The 17,527-nt window shown below is 43.3% G+C and overlaps 2 protein-coding genes across 2 annotated transcripts in view; one reads left to right on the top strand and one right to left on the bottom strand.

Annotated features, from left to right (window-relative positions):
• Positions 1-2,147: 2,147 nt before the first annotated feature.
• Positions 2,148-3,228, bottom strand: Pa1 (PTIP binding protein Pa1). The gene has a single exon (XM_077658750.1). It carries the CDS (start codon positions 3,104-3,106, stop codon positions 2,603-2,605), a length of 504 nt encoding a protein of 167 aa, XP_077514876.1. The 5' UTR covers positions 3,107-3,228; the 3' UTR covers positions 2,148-2,602.
• A 189-nt stretch (positions 3,229-3,417) lies between these two features.
• Positions 3,418-17,527, top strand: part of LOC144125398 (SH3 domain-binding protein 5 homolog) — a 29,279-nt gene continuing 15,169 nt past the window's right edge. Inside the window, exons 1-7 of the mRNA XM_077658749.1 lie at positions 3,418-3,518; positions 6,315-6,377; positions 7,790-7,918; positions 10,390-10,557; positions 13,374-13,504; positions 14,825-14,867; positions 16,046-16,253. Coding sequence (XP_077514875.1) covers positions 3,474-3,518; positions 6,315-6,377; positions 7,790-7,918; positions 10,390-10,557; positions 13,374-13,504; positions 14,825-14,867; positions 16,046-16,253 — 787 coding nt within the window. The 5' untranslated portion in view covers positions 3,418-3,473. The remainder of the gene's footprint in view (positions 3,519-6,314; positions 6,378-7,789; positions 7,919-10,389; positions 10,558-13,373; positions 13,505-14,824; positions 14,868-16,045; positions 16,254-17,527) is intronic.

Below are 17,527 nucleotides of genomic sequence, written 5' to 3'. Positions count from 1 at the left end.
GGCGCATCGCTTAACCGCTGCACCACCCACTGTGCCAGGAGTGGAACAAGGACTGTAAGTAACCTACGAATGTAGAGAATGACCAATTCCACAGATATGGGCATTAGCCTATTAATGCTATCAAGTCATACCCTTAAGGTGGAGCTTAAATGTCCCCTCCAGTTTTTTATACACCAGTTACTAACAATGTTGATAAGCAGTTCCTTCAGGACAACCTTAACTGCATTCAAGCATCCTGTAACCTCTGGTTGATGACCCTCAATCACAATAAATGCAAGCTCGTGCCTTTCCATTGCCGCCGCAACCCCATTTATTTGCATATATGTTTTCTGATCTTCCTTTTGAACCCGTCCAGTCCCATAATTACCTAGGCATCACTATCTCCGAAGTCTCATGCCAGTTTGCCCGTACGGCTTCTTCCATGTCATTTTTCCTTCAAGGAGCAAGAGACAGGAATAACCTTCCTCACGAAATCACAGCCATCACCTGCCTGTCAGCCTTCCAAGATAAAGCGACGTTTCACCTTTTATCATGAAAAAAAAAAAAAAAACGGACAGGACGATAACGAGACCCTCGATGATTACTTTTACTCCAAGCCCAGACATCACACGTGATAAATTTTTGTCGAAAACTAAAATGGGTAGGTGGTTGGACAGCCTACTAGCTAAGGGGGTGGGGTGGGCAGGTGGCTAATGCTTCTGAAGGGCAGCTTGCTTTCCCACTGCATGGAGGGTGACCATGTGATGGATGTTTGGTGGATAGCACCACTGGAGGGTGAAGGTGGGTGGGGTGGGGAGTTGGATTTAGAGTGGGCAGCCCCTTAGCAAAAGGGGCGCAGTAAGGGTGCTTCTGGAGGGTGCAGGCTTCACTCAGTGAGGCTTCACACAATGCCAACATTTTTGCCAAAGGCCACTGGTACTGCTTTCACAGTAAAATGATTTAGGTTCTTATGTTAACCCCACTTCTTATGTAATATCCCCCAAAAAAGGGGTCTTTAAGGACATAATAGTGAAGTGAAGCAGCGTTTGGGAGCACACGTTACAGAGTGATGTGTGCTTGTAAGTGTGGTTTCAGTTTGACATGCCGGAAAGGTGAGAATTGTTGTATCTCAGCAACGAGCAATATCATGTCTTCAAAATTCTATGAACTAATTTTCTACTGCTATTGGTCAGACAGAATTGCAACACTTTCCTTTAGTTGGTTAGTGATATTCCCTGTCTGTTTTTGAACGCGTAACACAGCTTGGGTGTTGGAGTCAGGTAAAAACGGGCATTTGCAACCAAGGGACGCAGTTTTTGGCGACTCCTAAAGTTGGGAGGCTGGGGGGGGGGGGGGGGGGGGGGGGGTGTCACATTTGCATGATGTATTTATATGACTTTCTATGACTTTTTTTGTCAGAAAAGTGGGACTTTCAATTGTTTTTGCAAAGAAAATTCCTAGCTGAGAAGAGGGCGGTCAACCTTCCCTTGTGTCAAACTCCCATGGTTGAAAGTAACAGCAAAAAGAAAAATGGGAGAAAGCCCGTGCCTAACCCAGGATTATAGCTGACATGAACGAATTGAAAACAAATGAACAGGGGCAAAACGCCCGGACAAAATTTCCAAACAAAAGCCACTGAAAAAGTGGGGGCACAAAAAGAAAAGGTGTCCAAGTACGAGCAAAGCAGATCAGAAGAGCCCCAGTATGAGCGTGCACGGAAAAAAGAATGAGTCAGGAAGAGGTCGACGTCCATTGTGCTTAAGGACTTAAATACTCCCTGGTTGCTGGCAGAAGGTGCAATCTTGTAAATGGAAGGAACAAAAAGAAAATGCAATAAAATGTAGGAAAGAACAGAGCAGGAGGAAAACAAATGGAAGATACTGCAGGGGGAAAGATAATAGGGTAGGCATAGAGGAACCTTCCCTTTAAATTTGCCCCTGCTGGAACCCCATGCAGAAAGCAGCATGTGGCTGGGTGGAATTTGCAAGTATGCGAAGCTCAACTCTGGCACTTTGAAATATGTTACACACAGTAGTATTCTAGTGGCAGAAGACAAGCTTTTTTTTTCTTTCAATTCAGTCTGACAAAGCAGAGGCTAACGTTTGTAGAATCTACAGGCGCGAGCCTACAGTTTCTACCACACGTGAGTAAACTGACATGTGCAGGCAAAAACATTTAAAGATTTATTTACAGTTTACCTCTTTATGACAGTAAATTTAGAGGCAGCTAACGAACGTTCCGCAAGGAAAACAAAAGAAAGTAACAAGCAAGTTCTAACGAGCAAGGACCCCCTTCCAACGTTACTTCGTTGAGCGAAATCTAAAAGAATGAACATGGCGATCGATATCGTAAATTCACGTACAAAAACTATTTCGAGATAAAAAAAAATACGCCGAAAGAGCGCGTGCACGTTTTGTTTTCGACAAATGCAAACGCAATTTGATTACAGATCGAAACGTCAGAAAGGACAACAGCCGTCTCGCTGTACGTATGCAACGGATCTAGGTAAAATGTTGCGCGCGCGCGCATCTTGCCATTAATTATAACATGATTCAGCGCGAGGCGGGCGCTGTCCTCACGCATCAAAGCCGAGGCCAAATGTCGCCGCCTTTACGCCTTGCCATCACCGCTTGTTAGATGCGCTCTCCACCTGCTGAGGCTGTCGGCGCTGCTCTATTTTATCAATAGCATCAAGTTCGCGCTGTCTGCGAACGTCAAAAACGACCTTGTCAAACTTTGCGACCCGCTTCTGCGCACTAGTGGCTGGCGCAGCTCGGCGCCGTGGTGTAATTTTGGGGCTGCAGTTGGGATCCGGGCCTTCGTCATCAAAGTCAAATTCATTCGGTTCGCTCGTCTTCGTTTCGTTTTCTTCCACGGCACGCCGGTCAGCTCCGTCGGACTCGTTTGAATGGACGCTTGGAGAGCGTCGTCCGGGGCACTGCCATTCGAGGTCAAGCGAACCTTTCTCGGCCAATGTCGCGTACAACCGGGCGATCTCCTCGGGCTTGGGCTCCCAGTCCGAACAGCCAAGGCCATGGTCGTCACTAGGCGGCAGGTATTTTTCTTCATCACTGCAGTTCACTTTCCAGTCTTCCTCACTTGCGTCCATAGCAGCTGTTCCTGTCATGAGGCGTGCGCGAGGTGCGGTATAACGGTTTCAGCATTACACGTGCGATAAACAGACGAAAAACATGAGCCCGGGCGCGAAACTAGAAACAGGCGCCATAGCCGCCATAACCAATACGAAAATACATTGCAGTAACGCGCATTTTCGCATTGTTTTTAACACTGATGCTTAAATGTTAAAAAATGTATAATAATATGCATTTTATTTTATAACCTAATAGTTAGTTTTATTTATAGGTTAGTTTTGAGCATAAATTGTCAACTTACGTGTGCAAATATACGAAACTAAAAACTTTTGGAGAGGAGCTTCAAGGCTGTAACCATCCCTGGGCATCAATGGCTGAAGTGGGTTTGGTCAGTGGCGGCGGATGGCTGATGACGCTGGAGAGGAAGCCTTGGATCCCCGTGTTCAAGTAATGTATTTCGCTTTCGAAATACTTGCTTAGGGTATGGAAGAATAGAACTTCGCCCTGTGCAGCTAGGTCGTGCGAACGCAGAACGGGGCAGGGAATCTAGCACCGTCTTTGCAAAGTTGTTTGTAAACAGTGCTGTAGTGCGGGAATTCCTGATGTGTGGTTTTGTTTTGGAAAATTGTCAAAGTGCTGAGAGCATTGTTGTGATGACTGCATGCCCGTTCTCTCAGATTTTGCGTGATGCGTTTGGACTGGTGTCCTTTAGTGGTCTGCTTTGGAAACTAGATGTTGGTGTCCGACGACGCGTTAATGAAAATAACCTCGTTGACCTTTCGGTCACTGTTCTGGTTTCTAGCGTAATGTGGTCAGGTATTCCGGCTAATGCGATTACCATACTTGACCTGCTCTGTACCGTTTAGGAGCTTATCGATTTTCTTTTCTTGGTCGTCGGTTCTAGCGATTCCGAAAATAGACCGCGCCGCGCGGCTCGAGGAAGTGATCGATGCTATATACAGCATGTAGCACCTACGTGAGCCCAAATCAAATTTAGCCGCTCAGTGCTATTTTTGTTTTTGGTGCTGTTCTCCGTTGCATCCCGTGTCTCTGCTTCAGACAGCGCTGCTTCCCGAGTCCGCGCGGATACATCTCGTGGAGCGCGCAGAAGCTTCAAGGCTGCGCGTTGCGTAAACAGGATTCCGCGAATGGAGCGTGCGTAGTCGTCCAGCTATTACTCAGTCGCGAAGGGAATTTACGCAAAGCGCACGTGAACAGTTGCGTTGCTCTTCCCTTTTCTGCCCGATCTCGCGTCGTGCGGATCAACTGAGCAGCGCACGAACCGCGCGCTTTAGGTTTCGCCTTAATTTAGATGAATGCCTGCGGCCGTGAGCATCCGTAGGCCGCGTGTAAGTGCTGCTTTCGCTTTGTATGGGAGCGAAGGACGCTGGCATTTTCCTCTCTGCTTACTCACTAAGCGCTGATAAGGTCGACAGAGGCGCCCAGCTCCAGCTTGGTTTCGACGCCATTCTAATACCATATATATATGCTCAACCCTCTCTCGATATATGCTGAAGTTTATGATTGGAGATGTTGCGTTGTGCTATCTGCAATAAATCTTATCCTGTATCTGCGAGCCTACAGAAGAGGGAGAGGGGGGGGGGGGGGGGGGAGCACTTCGTCTCGAAAAGGTCGAGTGGACCATGCTGACTGTCAGATTTTCTTGGAAGGAATTTGCGATCGACAGCAACGCGAAATGAGTTCATGCTTGTGCTCATACTTGCCTACGCCACGGTCACGACCGAGTACGTCTTTTAAGGAGGAGCGTTGACAGAAACACCTCCCGTCTGTTTGAAGCTCCCCCCTCCCCATATTACAATAAGTGTTATGTGGCCTCCAGAGGTGTAGTGTGATGGAAGCTTTGAGGTTTTAAAGAATGCGAAAGCTGCAATCCCAGGTAAAAATTAAGTTTCGTGATTTACTGCACAGATTTTGATGAGATCTGATTCCTGGCCACAACAGCTTTCGCACCGTAGGTTAGGAAACAGAATCACTTGTGCGGGCACTGCTATGCACACGCAGTTTGAGGTTATCTTGGCCTGCTTGAAGCCTGTGCTTTATAAAGGCTTTTGCAAGTTGAAGCTGTCACTCACTCAAGTGGGCAAAAGGGCCTATATGTTTTATTCTTGCACATCAGTGGTGTGCATATCAGCATAGCCTAAATTAGTCTGGTTTCTATGACGTGATGCCTTTGTAGATTGCAGCTAGTGCAGCCACTAGTTTTTAGTTAAGTGCATTTCCAAGGGTCAGACGGTTTTACATTGCCTCTGCTCACTGCTGTCAAACAAATTTGTTCCCTCCCCACTTCCTTCAGTGATGACCTAATAGCATTCCTCCAACTGTAGGATGTCAGAATCATTTATGAAGAGGAAAGCATCAGGCAGTTGTGCAAGTTGATGTGAAGTGATTGGTCATATTCTTGATATTGATACTTTTGTATTTAACTTGTGAACATTGTTTTTATGATGTGATGTCAGTATATTTGGATGTTCACTACAAGTGTAGCATTGCATGTTGCACTAATGTCATAGCACTCTGTTAATTTTTATTGTTTTATCACGTTAAACGTAACACGTTTTAGGAGTACGCAATTTTTTTAGCAATTCAGCGGTAACATCTGATTGATGTAAAGCTTGCTTTTGGTGTACAGGTATCAGAAAAATAAGGTGCTATCCTAAATGAAAGCTTTTGATTGCAATTTGGCTATCTTTATGTTGTATTGTTTGATCGAGACTGTCATGGTGTTATAAATATTTGATCCATGTGTGTAGTTTTATTTCTGTGCAGAAATATCAATTTCCTGGAACTTAAGTTGCCTTTCAACCGATGCAAAAATGCAGTAAACATTTTCGTTACTGAGATTTTCTTTAATTGCTCATGTTCTTTGCATATGCACAAAGCAAAGCTTCATAATTAAATGGTATCTGCACTTCATGTTCTTAATTTTCCCATTCTTGTCTTCTCCCTGGGTTGCTAGGATTTCTCAATACAACGTACAGATAGTCGCAGGGGTGATGTCAAGATAAGCATTGCCTAAGGCACCTGGCCCTGGCCAGCGCAAGGTATTGCTTTCAGTTAGGGCAAGCCATCTAACAGAGGCCACATGCTTCCTGTTTGCCTAGCACTTGAAAAACCAGCCTTTCTCGAAGCTGGGAGCTGATAGGGTTCTGGCATGAGCTCAGTGCTGCTGCAGCTGCTGCCATGGACGTGTCTCATAACATTACTGCTGTTCGTCTTACGCAGATCCAGTTGGAAAAGTTGAATACCTGCACGGATGAAATCAACCGACTAGAAGTTGAATTAGATGTGAGTACTACTTCCTATAAAGAGGAAGCCAGATTTTTTTTCACTATTTGCCTTGCCTTTACAGGCACACCTGCTGCAGACATACTTTGCCTGAAGCTTCAGTGGAATGTGTAAAAAGTCATTGTATTTCGACAGCATGTTTTTTTTTCTCTCTCAAAGCAAAAGCATTTCTATTTTGGGAAGCAATGTGAGAAGGAGGGGGCATGAGGGGAGATCTGATTTGATGCAACGATGGGTACCGGCATCTCATTCTTTTCATGCTCTCTGCTTCATAAAATGAAACATTGACTCTTCTGAACATAAACCTGGTTTTCTGGTTGCAGATATTGCTTTCTTTTAATATGTTAGGAGTGACTCATGCAACATTAGCATTAAGCCCAGACTTGTGCAGTTTTTGTAATTGCTGCACTGTACCAATGCTGCTCTCTTTTAACCAGCTTTTGTTTGGCATTATCAAGGGTACCCATAATGAAACTCGGTATGGGTCTAGTTGATGATGCATTGCTTCTAGAAAAGTAATTCAGGACTATTTTTTTTTTCCAGGTGAGCACATAGACAGATGTGATGCAGGGGCTTTTGGTGGAGACGTGATAACTGTTGGTAGCCAGCTGTTCAGACTGTGCCAGGGCAATACATTTCATTTCATGGTATTTTGTGGGGAGGTAGAGTGATAGAGCTAGCTGGATGGCATTGTACGTTGCGTTTGTGGCTTTTTCTATATGCTGCTGATTGTTTCCGCAGGCTTTCAGTTTTCACGTGCTTTCAGAGTGCTGGGGTAGATAACGTGTTGTGATAGTGGTTTGGGGCGTAAGTCACAGAATTTAGTGCATTTGCTTTATTTAGATGGATTGTTCGGCTCAGATATCTGTGACCTTTAGCACATTTACGAGCGTTGTTTTTGGCACAAGGTGAGAAGACACTTGTGTTCTGTCGGGTAACCTTTAAAGAAGAGAAAAAAGAGCAATTACAATGAACTTTCATGCTTTTCATGTGCTGCTGCAGGGAGTCTTGGAATGCTTGGATGAATTTCTTGTGTTTCTTATATCATTTTTTTTAAATCTTGCAGTGGCTCCTAATACAGAATTCCTGCATATTAAACATGAAAATGGCATTGTTTTCAGCATTTGAGATGGCATCAACTTCTCGTTAATGAGGCTGCAAATTCATATTGAGGTTGGTTAGTTGGGGTAGATTACTTGTATCTTGTAGGGTCTTTTATAGATATCCCTCTCTTAAAAAATGTGTTGTTTTTCACGAATTGGGGAAAATCTGGCTCAGCTGCATTTAGAAAAATGGGAGCCAGTTTATGATAGTGCAATGAATGTTGTTTATTTACATTTTCTTCAGTCATTTGACAGCAGCCACGCAGTGGCCCATCTTCATTGCAACGTGTCATATATTGGGTTTTGCAGGATGCCAACTCTGCCTTCCGAGCAACTCTCAGCGAGTCTAGTCACAAGCTGCGTATTTTGGCAAAGAAGCTTGGAAAGTCAATTGAAGCAGCCCGGCCATACTATGAAGCCAAAGAATATGCACAGAAGGTAAACAGTACCACTTTTCATCTTGTATATTGTTCAGCTGTTATATTGGAACTTGGTAAAAACCAGCAGCCGAAAAAAATATTTAATGATTGTTGTATCTTTTCATGCACCATTGTTTGGGTTAGATGCTGCAGCTGCTCCAGATTTACAGGCCGTGGTCAGGTGGCGACTCTTTGGTTTTGCTCTATTATGTGTATAAAGTACAAACATCAGTACTCTTTAGGTCTGTGCATTTTGTATTGTTGTAGGTTTTGACGTTACAAACTCTCAAACCTGCTGCTTCATTACTGGTACAGAGCACATCTTCTAGGTATCACATAGCTAAAAACATTCCTTTGTGGTTTCTGTCGGTAGGGATTCTTTAGCAGCATTATTTAGTCACCATGCATTGGCCACCCTTAGTCTTCAGCTCCATGCTTTTAAAGGGACACTGAAATTAATTTTGATCACAACTGTGTGTTGTGGAGTAGGCTTCATTGTACACTGTTGGGGAATTTAGCTATGACCCAGATCTTTTATCTTGGTTCATCATAACCGGCAGTAGAGGACACCTTGCAATGCCATCAATGCTAGCAAGTGCCCAAGTGGTGTACTGATAATTTACATGATATTTTGGTCATGTAAGCCTTAATATGTTGGCTTGGACTTGTGGCACGAGCCATGAAATAAACCAACATGACCATGTAGATTGAAACAAATAGACTTTGTTATAATAAATACTGCTGAAAATTAGTGCATCAGGACATTTTTAAGGATGTAAAGGAAGATGTTGGTAGTTGCATTGAGAAGACAGAAGACAAAAATGGTTTTTCTTGAGATGCATTTCTCAAAGAAAGTGTGCCTTTGGGGCATGAATGGATGAGATGTAAATGACACTTGATGCATTGCCACATAACTGCTGTCTGGAAGCAGTACACTGTTGTGATGCTATCTTCTGATCTTTTCTTAATTAGATGCCTGTTTGTAAAAAAATTGCCTCACATGCACGCCAATGCTTCGGAGCACTAGTGTATATCATGCATACAACAACTTGATGCAATTTCATGATGGACAGTGCCATTGCAGTGGGGAACCCCAACTTTTTACCTTGCTCTGTGTCCAATTCACCCCTGCAGACCTTTGAGTGGACCCTTTTCTTTCTCACTGTTGAAATAGCATCTTGACTGAGGCTAGCTGCGGGCCCATATCTTATCTCCACGTTCTCGCCATGTTCTTAAGAAATTTTGCATTACCATCTGCCACATTTTATCTGGATTCTTCATGGTTTTCATTCTGTCCACTGATCAATAGGTGGTACAGAGACATTGTACTGTTTTGACCAGCTAAATTTTTTCACTTGCAATTTCATGGCAAGGTACTCTGCAGATGTCTTCTTCATTGATAATTTCACAAGTTTTCAGGCAGTGATTTCTGCTAGTCATGGCAAGGATCATCTTGGCATGTCATCACCTGTTGGTGTGGACAGTTTACCTGGCCTGGTGTCACTGTTCAACCTACTACTATTTCCATGCAGTAGAACCACTATTGGTGCAGATTTTGGCATGTGCAGCCGTCACAAACTCACACACATACACATACATTCTTTGGTACCATCACTGTCACAATGTCTGTAATGCAGTGGAAGCATTTATATACATCAAAACATTCAGTTGGGTAGTTGGTACGGATTCATAATAAAGCAGCACAAAAGACGACTGACCAGAGAAAGGAGCACACAGGACAAGTGCTGACTCGCAACTAAAGGTTTTATTTTTTAAACCTTCATATTTATAGGAACACACAAAGTCATGAAACCAAAAAACATAAAAACACAACAGAAAAAATGTCACGCAAAACTGCTCACACCCCCTCAAGCACTATCGAGAAATGCAACCTTCTTATCGCACAGAAAAATAGTTGGTTTGCTTATGCAGTTCTGTTGGTCTTTTACGATAAGGTGAGCCTCAACCACATCGCTTGTTGTCTGGTCTTTGTGTGTGTATAACACACCTGTGTCATGAAACAATGCATTGCATTTTTTCATTTTTCTGCTCAGTGCATATACTTTGAATACTGCTCATAGCAGAATTGCAGTATTGCATAGCAGTCTTGCTGACAATTTTGAACTGATTGCCACAAAGCGGCATAGTGTGCAGTCTGTAGTGACTAGCGTGCCGTTTGAAAAAAATTTGTATTTTAAAACCCTTGGTAGAACACAAGCATTTTCGGGCTTTTTTTTCCATTGGTGTGTATTTGGCATGCCGTGCGTTTGCAGACTTATGTTTTGAAGATGACCCATTCTGTTTTTTTCCTTTCCACATGTGTATGCGACATGTGTATACCACATGTGTATGTGACATGTGTATACCACATGCATATGCTACATGTGTGTGCCACATGTGTATGCTACATTCGTAAACCTGCTTGAAGCATGTGGAGTGTACTTGCCCCACATGCTTCGGTGAGCATAGAACTTTGTGGAATTGGTGCAGGCGCAGCTGGAGTGCCAGCGAGCAGCAGTGCAGTACCAGCGGGCATCTGAAGTGCACCAGGCAGCCAAGGAGACCATCTCGCTGGCGGAGCAGCGCTTTCTCAGCAACCAGACACAGTGGGAGTTTGACAACGCTTGGCAGGAGATGCTCAACCATGCTACTATGAAGGTGTGTGTGTGTGCATGTTTGTGGGGCCTGGAGGTGGACAACTGAACCTTAACAGTGGTGTGTCTGGATAATTAAAATTTGGTTGATTCTTTAATTAGGTTTTGGTTAGCTTGCATTGTTTTCAGAGATTTGTAAAAATCCAGCACACTCAGTTAAGACTCATTGTTTTTTGTGCTAACTGCCAGAAAAGATAACATGCATATCCAAAACAGTAAACCATAGGTATATTTGTACTGGATAATACCGTAATGTTGCCAGTTGAAATTCAAGGAGGAGGAGCACTTCGGGAATGCGGAACAAAGCAGCAATTCAAATTGTGCAGTCGTGACAAGCTGACACAGAGTATTGTATGGCAAAATTTAGGCATAACCTGTGCATCAAGTCTGATAGTCTTTTGCCCCTCCCCCGTTTGTAACCTTTAATAATACATCTCAACAGAAAGCATAAGATTCTCTTTATGTATAAGTGTGAAAACATGCTGAAGAAAAGTCATTTCTCATTCTTATTATAATGCTGTGAAGAGAGCGCAGTTAAAAAAAATTTGAATTTTAAATTCACATGACCTGATTCAGAATGGCTTATGTAGCTGATGTGCCATAAAACATCACATCCTTATCATCATCACCATCTGCTGTAGAAGAGTCTAACTGGCTGTCATGGATGAAGCCTAATTATTTGGGAGGAAACATGCAGTGGCATTCAAATATGTCTCCAGAACCCTGCTGTCAATGATTCTGAGAGCTCAAAACAAGGGTATAATGCCCATGTTGCACTTCTTGTCTCCAGTTTTGATCTTGTCTTCAGTCGTTTCAATCGATATTCAGGCAGTCTTAGATAATTCACGCTTTTGAAATTCCAAGTGGTTCCAAGAAGTTTCGAATGATGCGAGTTGACTGCATGTGACCTTATCCTCATGTATGCCAGCTTTGCTGCTGAGTAGATGAAATGGTGCTCTTAAAGCTACTTGGTTATGTTTAAGCAAATGTTGTACATTTCTTAGATATAGTGTCGTACTGCTTTTGTGTAAATATCGAAGGGACCATGTGGACTACTGTGTAAGCATTTATGGCAGCTGTTGCACAAATGCAATTTTGCACCTGACTACTTTTTAGCACAGATCGGTCTTTTGGGAAGCCTTGAGTCATGTCAATGCAAGACCGAAGGTGAGCAGGGTGTACACTGGTAGCTAAAATAATAGCAAGGGTAACTCGGAGGGGTATCTTGGCATCTGTCAAAAAGCATAACTTTGAATTGAATGGTTTACTTGAAGTGCTGATTTAAAGTCGACAGGTGTGTAAGTACGTTAAGACAGTGCCTTCACCTGAAGATTCCCGTGAAAACACACAGGGGCGCTGTGCTTTTCTGGCCACCTGGCTTGTTCGCTCATTGCAAGTCCTGGTTAGGGCACTCTGATATGCAGCTCCGTGTGCAGAGGCCCAAGCTCTCTCGCTGGTGTTGAGGCATCTTAGCCAGAGCACTGTAGCAGAAGAGTCTGTTATGTGAAGAAACTACACATGGACTAACTAAAGGATACAGTTGTGCCTGCTACAACAGTGTACACATGAAAGCTAGAAGCTTTAGTGGTGATACATGGTAACTGTTGTCAGTGGGACGATGTCAACAGGAGAGGAATGGAGCAAGATCATCACCTCATGCGTGCAGGGAAATAAAGTTTTACAATGGACGAATTGGTAGCACTTTGGCACAGCAGATAAGGTAGGCACACGTGTTGAACTTTGCACGCTGCCACAGCGTGAATGGAAAGCAGCACGGAACACTCCTTAGTGTGCACATTGGTTGCATTATTAGATAGTGCTGTATTGAAGGAGGGGATGATGTCTCTGAGATGCTTGCTGGTCTATTGTGGCACTATGTCGTGCCCACTACTTTAAAAGCTTGTTGATACGTTCCCGGTTCATACGCTCAAAATCGCTGACATTAAAAATGTCCGATAGAGTTACACTGTATTTTTCCCGGTTAATACATTCCCGGAAAACACAATTTCCGGTTACTACGTTTAAAATTTTGACAAATTGTGGTAGTATAATGCGCTTATTGACCAACCGCACATGTGCAAACATACAAGTTGGCTGAACGAGAGGGTACGCGGCATGTTTTTTGCGGCAGTCACCCGCCGTGCTGGCTTCTCTGCAGTGCCTCGATGCGACGAGGCGAAGCATCACTGCCACCACCAATACCATCACCACCAAGAACAAAAAATAAAAACTGCACGCTAGCATTCACGATAGCCATTTCTGCGGGGACGCGATATGAAGAGGAGAAACGCTGAGGTTTCTTTGCGGTGCATAAGGGAAAGGAAGCGAAGCTCCTACGAACTACAGTGATGCGCTTATATACTAACGGGCCGAGTCTGCGAAACACAGTTTAGAAGCGGAAACACTGCAACAATCAACCGCCGCAGTGGCTTTCCCACAGTACTGGGGAGGAAAGGAGCGAAGCATCCAAAAATGACAAGGAAGAGATTTTGGTTACTTTCGTCACTGCCGTCGACGGACCGGATGCGTTACGAATTTCCTTCCGCGCTAAAGAAAGTGTGAACGCGGACTGAATTCAGCGAGCTCTGGAATAGGATCTGTTCAATTCTTGTGTCAAAAAATACAATCGACATTTTTGTTAAGTGAAATTGTCAATAAATGTCTTTTTATCTCATTCAGCAGTTCAGCAGGCTTTCTCTTTTCCTTCTTTTTGTCACAGTTCAATTTTGTTTGGAGCAGCTCTTTTTTCTGTAAAGTATGCTTTTTCATGTGCCCATTTCATGAGGTTGCCGTTTATTGTTGCCATTTTCTCTGTACCAGGTGATGGAAGCGGAGGCCATGAGGCTCGAGAGTGAAAGGGAGCATCGTAAACGGGCAGCCTCATTTACGGAAGCGGAACACAAGGTCCACTTGCTCGAGCGAAGACTCAAGAAAGACATAGCCAAGTCTAGGTAAGTCTGCATTTCATTGTGTGTTGGGGCCAAATCATGCATTATGAACCTGGTAGTGGCACGAATGTGCAAGTAACCTCAAAATTTTTTACCAGGTTCTGGAACTGAGTCTGCTGGAGACTAGGAATTCATTTTGCACGAAATAATTTGTCACAGTGTTTCCATCAGTTTTTAAGGCAGCCAACGAATGCCAGCTTGGGAAAAAGTTCATTAATCTTTGCTATAGCTGCTTGAATAATCCCAGTGTTCTCATGCCAATGTCTTTTCATGGCTTTCTTGAGCAGTACACAGTGTCACTATAAGTGTTATGCAAGAGGTTCAGTACTTTAGGCGTGCTTGTTCCAGAGGCACAAAAAAGTGTGATCCCAGTCTTCCATTCATGGTCTCCCTGCAATGCAAGGAGCCAAAGACAAGCAATATACATTCTGTGCCTTCTGCCTAGAGGAGTTAGAACACCATCAATAAAGCAGGTGTCCTCTGGAATGCCACTTTACTCGCATATTGAATGCCACATTATGCATTTGCCTTCACTGAGGTAACAATAGTTTCGGAACATTTTGAGCAGAAGTTGCATAAGGCAGCAGACTATTGCTGCCCTGTCCCTTTGTAGCTTTTTTTTAAATCCTTATGATTCATTGTTTTGAACAGAGGGCTTTGCCTTCATGTTTCTTTTTTTTTTTGTTAGGCATGCATGTATAAGCAGCAGTACACCTCACCTATGGCATGCGTTCCTTACATTGGAAATGTGGTTTTATTGCTATGTTCATGCCTACTTTCACTGCGGCTGCGTCTTGGAGAATTGAATAGTACATAGTAATAAGCACGCATTGCTGGTGTAATTTGTTGGGTGCTGTCAGGGGATGCACATATCCATTTAGTTCCCAGAAAATTGGGCTGAAAGTGAAACATACTTACCGGGCCTGCTTTCATGTTAAAATTTACTTCGAATGCTCTCTGGACCATTTTCAGGCTTCCAGATTAACGAATGTGTGTCTTGACAGTTCACACTTCCTTCTGGGTTTTATAGGTCTCCATTCTTTGGTACATGAAAACTTTTGTACTGTGTGTGCTTTATGACTGCTACATTACATATGCCAAATTTGGTTACATACACTCGTTCATTGCAGACTAAAATCAGACCTGGTAAGTATGTTTTGTGCCACCTGGTATGTGCAGTATTCTTTAGCAGCAATCAAGATATGACATAGACTCTTATTCGTTTCCTTTTTCTTAGTTTTTAGTTGGGTTATTTTTCATATTGGCATTATTTCATGCACTAGCCACAATTCACTCATTGTGTGTCACTCTCCCGTGTTCCAGGCTCTACTTTGAAAAGAAAACTGCCTTCCAGCAGAAGCTTCAGGTATAAACACTTTCCGGGCTCTCATAATTGCATGTCACAAAAAGTTCTCGGAGGTGTACCTCAACTGTCTGTTGCCTGGTGCAGCATCACTTGGCCTGCAAAAGTTGCTTTCATAATGCAGCTTGCATAAGGAAATACTATTACTTTTCAAGTCTGTGCTCCAGTAGGATTTTACAAAATCGTTGCATATGTGACCATGGGCCACAGTAGAAAGTGTCACATCTTCCTGCTGCTTTATCACAGGAACTGCAGTACATCAGGTTACACATTCAGGACATTTGTGACGTGGTGTCAGAATTGTCTACAGTCTAGGAGAAGCTGACTGTAAAAAGAAATAAAGGCCTCATCATTTGACTCTGCTTTATGTGAAATATGAGCTGTTAAGCACAATGAGCATGCGATTCTTTGCTGAAATCAAATGAGCTGAGGTCTTTTTCTATTCTGCAAACGGCTCCAAATGTTTTCGTTCTTTCCACTCTTTCCTGGCAGAGTAATTAATGCTCATCGCCTCAGAAAAATTCAGCTCATTAAGGCTCGGTTTACAATTGGAAAACAGGGGTTTTGCTTATAAAGTCTCTCAAGCCTGCACGGATTGCATTGCTGTTTCTTAAGCCAAGCTAGCTGTTGTGGCTGCAGAAGCTGCAGCAACAGGTTTTCATGCTGAAAGGACAGCTTTCAGCAGGTACGGCGGCTTGTGTTAGTTAACATTATATTTTTATCATGAAATTTTTGGCCCTAAACCGGCTGATATTGTTTGACATTTCTGTCATTGTACAGTGAAAGCTCGTTAATTTGAACTTCAAGGGTCCAGAAAAAATATTATAATCATCCAAAAGTTTGAATTATTGAATGACCCCGAAAAAACTGACACGCCACTTGCATCAAGGTCAATTTATTCGGTGAAAGTCTGGGAAATCATTGCCTGCTTTTGAGATGTGAACAGCAGTCATTGTTACACTGTTCTCATTTCCATCAATGCTTTATAGCATACACTGTTCCAAAATGGTGAGGGCCTCCTTGGCATCCTTAACAGTTTGATGTGGTAGAGGTCGAGCTCCAATGCTACCCCGTCACAGCCCTTACAAGCAGCAGTGTCAGTGTCATGTGTAAGGAGGCTTCACTGCACATTTTGCAAACATTTTGCAAACATTTCCATGATTTCCTTGTTGACTTCTTAGGAAATCAAAGGCCAGGTGGAAGTGTTGCGCAAGGCAGTGATACAGTCCAAGCAGGCATACACGGATGCCCTGCACAGCCTGGAGCAGATCTCAACGGAGATCCATGAGCGACGCAAAGCCCACCTGCCTGCCCGCGAGCCTGGGGTTGGTGCAGAGCATAAGCCGCCATCTGTGCCCGCTGGCGGCGACTGCTTGTCTGGCAATCCTGGTGTGTGGCATCCCATTGTCGCCGGGATTTAAAATTCTTGCTTAAAATGTAAATGAAGGCCTGTGCACAAATTCCTGTTTCGAATGGTTTTGAAGATAACAAGAGAGTCTATAGTTTCAGAACTAGTAGATGTGGCAAAATATGAAGAAACCGAGATGTGATGACACCCATTCGCTGTCATATACATACTTAAGAAATCCAGATTTGACACTGACTTTCAGAATTGCGTGGTGCTGCTTCACTAAAATGGTTGTTATTTTATTATTTTTATTTATTATTTTTATGGCAAAGCTCTCTCATGTAGTATGTTAGGCAGACAGGCTCATATGCTCTGATCCTGCAAGTATCAAATGATTGCCAACAATATTTTTAGAGTTTAGTCACTCATGTTTCCTGTTAGCTTTATAAAACTTCTCTCTGAACTAGTGGGTTTGGTCTTTTTGTCCTGCTGCTGTTGTCTTGCGTTCGTTTTGAACCTGTTCATGGTGGGCATGCATGTTGGATGGTGCTGAATTGGGAATTAGCCTGAGGCTTTTGCGCAGACTCATTCTTCATGAAAGCAACAGGGACAAAAATGGTTTATGAACGACAAAAAACTGCAAAGCTTATTGTTTTATGTTGAGAGAAAGACTCAGCAACAGCCATCCCACTAAGGCTCTGCCTAGGTCTTGTGGCTCCAGTCCACAGTTATCTTTATCATTTACTAACATCCGAAGCCTACTGCCTAAGCGTGAAGAGGTGTGTTCTTTTCTGGACGATTCTGACGATGATATTGTGGCACTAATAGAAACTTGGTTGCACCCTGACGTAGCGGATAGCGAAATTTTTCCCAGTAAAGATAACTACAACGTATATCGCTGTGATCGCTCCGGTAGAAAAGGTGGTGGTGTCCTTATCGCCATCAAAAAAGGATTAAAATCACTCCTCATTAACACCGGGTCTTCACTTGAAATAGTCTGGGCTGCTTGTATTTTGGCATCGGTGAAGGTACTGGTTGGTGTTTGCTGCCGTCCGCCTGATTCAGATCACTCATTCGTTTCTAAACTCCATAGCAGTATTACTTCAGCTATGCAAATATGCCCAACTGAACTCATTTACCTGGTTGGTGACTTCAATTTTCCACAGATTGATTGGTCACATTTGTCGTTATCTTGCCACGCCTCAACAGAACTTATCAACATTATGTTAGATTTTAATTTCTTTCAGGTGATTAACCAACCTACTCGCGGTTCAAACATTTTAGATTTAGCTTTCTGCAATGCGCCCGAAACGAT

The sequence above is a fragment of the Amblyomma americanum genome, chromosome 3 (assembly GCF_052857255.1).
Source record: "Amblyomma americanum isolate KBUSLIRL-KWMA chromosome 3, ASM5285725v1, whole genome shotgun sequence".
In the NCBI taxonomy this organism is placed as follows: Eukaryota; Metazoa; Arthropoda; class Arachnida; order Ixodida; family Ixodidae; genus Amblyomma; species Amblyomma americanum.
This window is presented reverse-complemented; position numbering and strand designations above follow the sequence as displayed.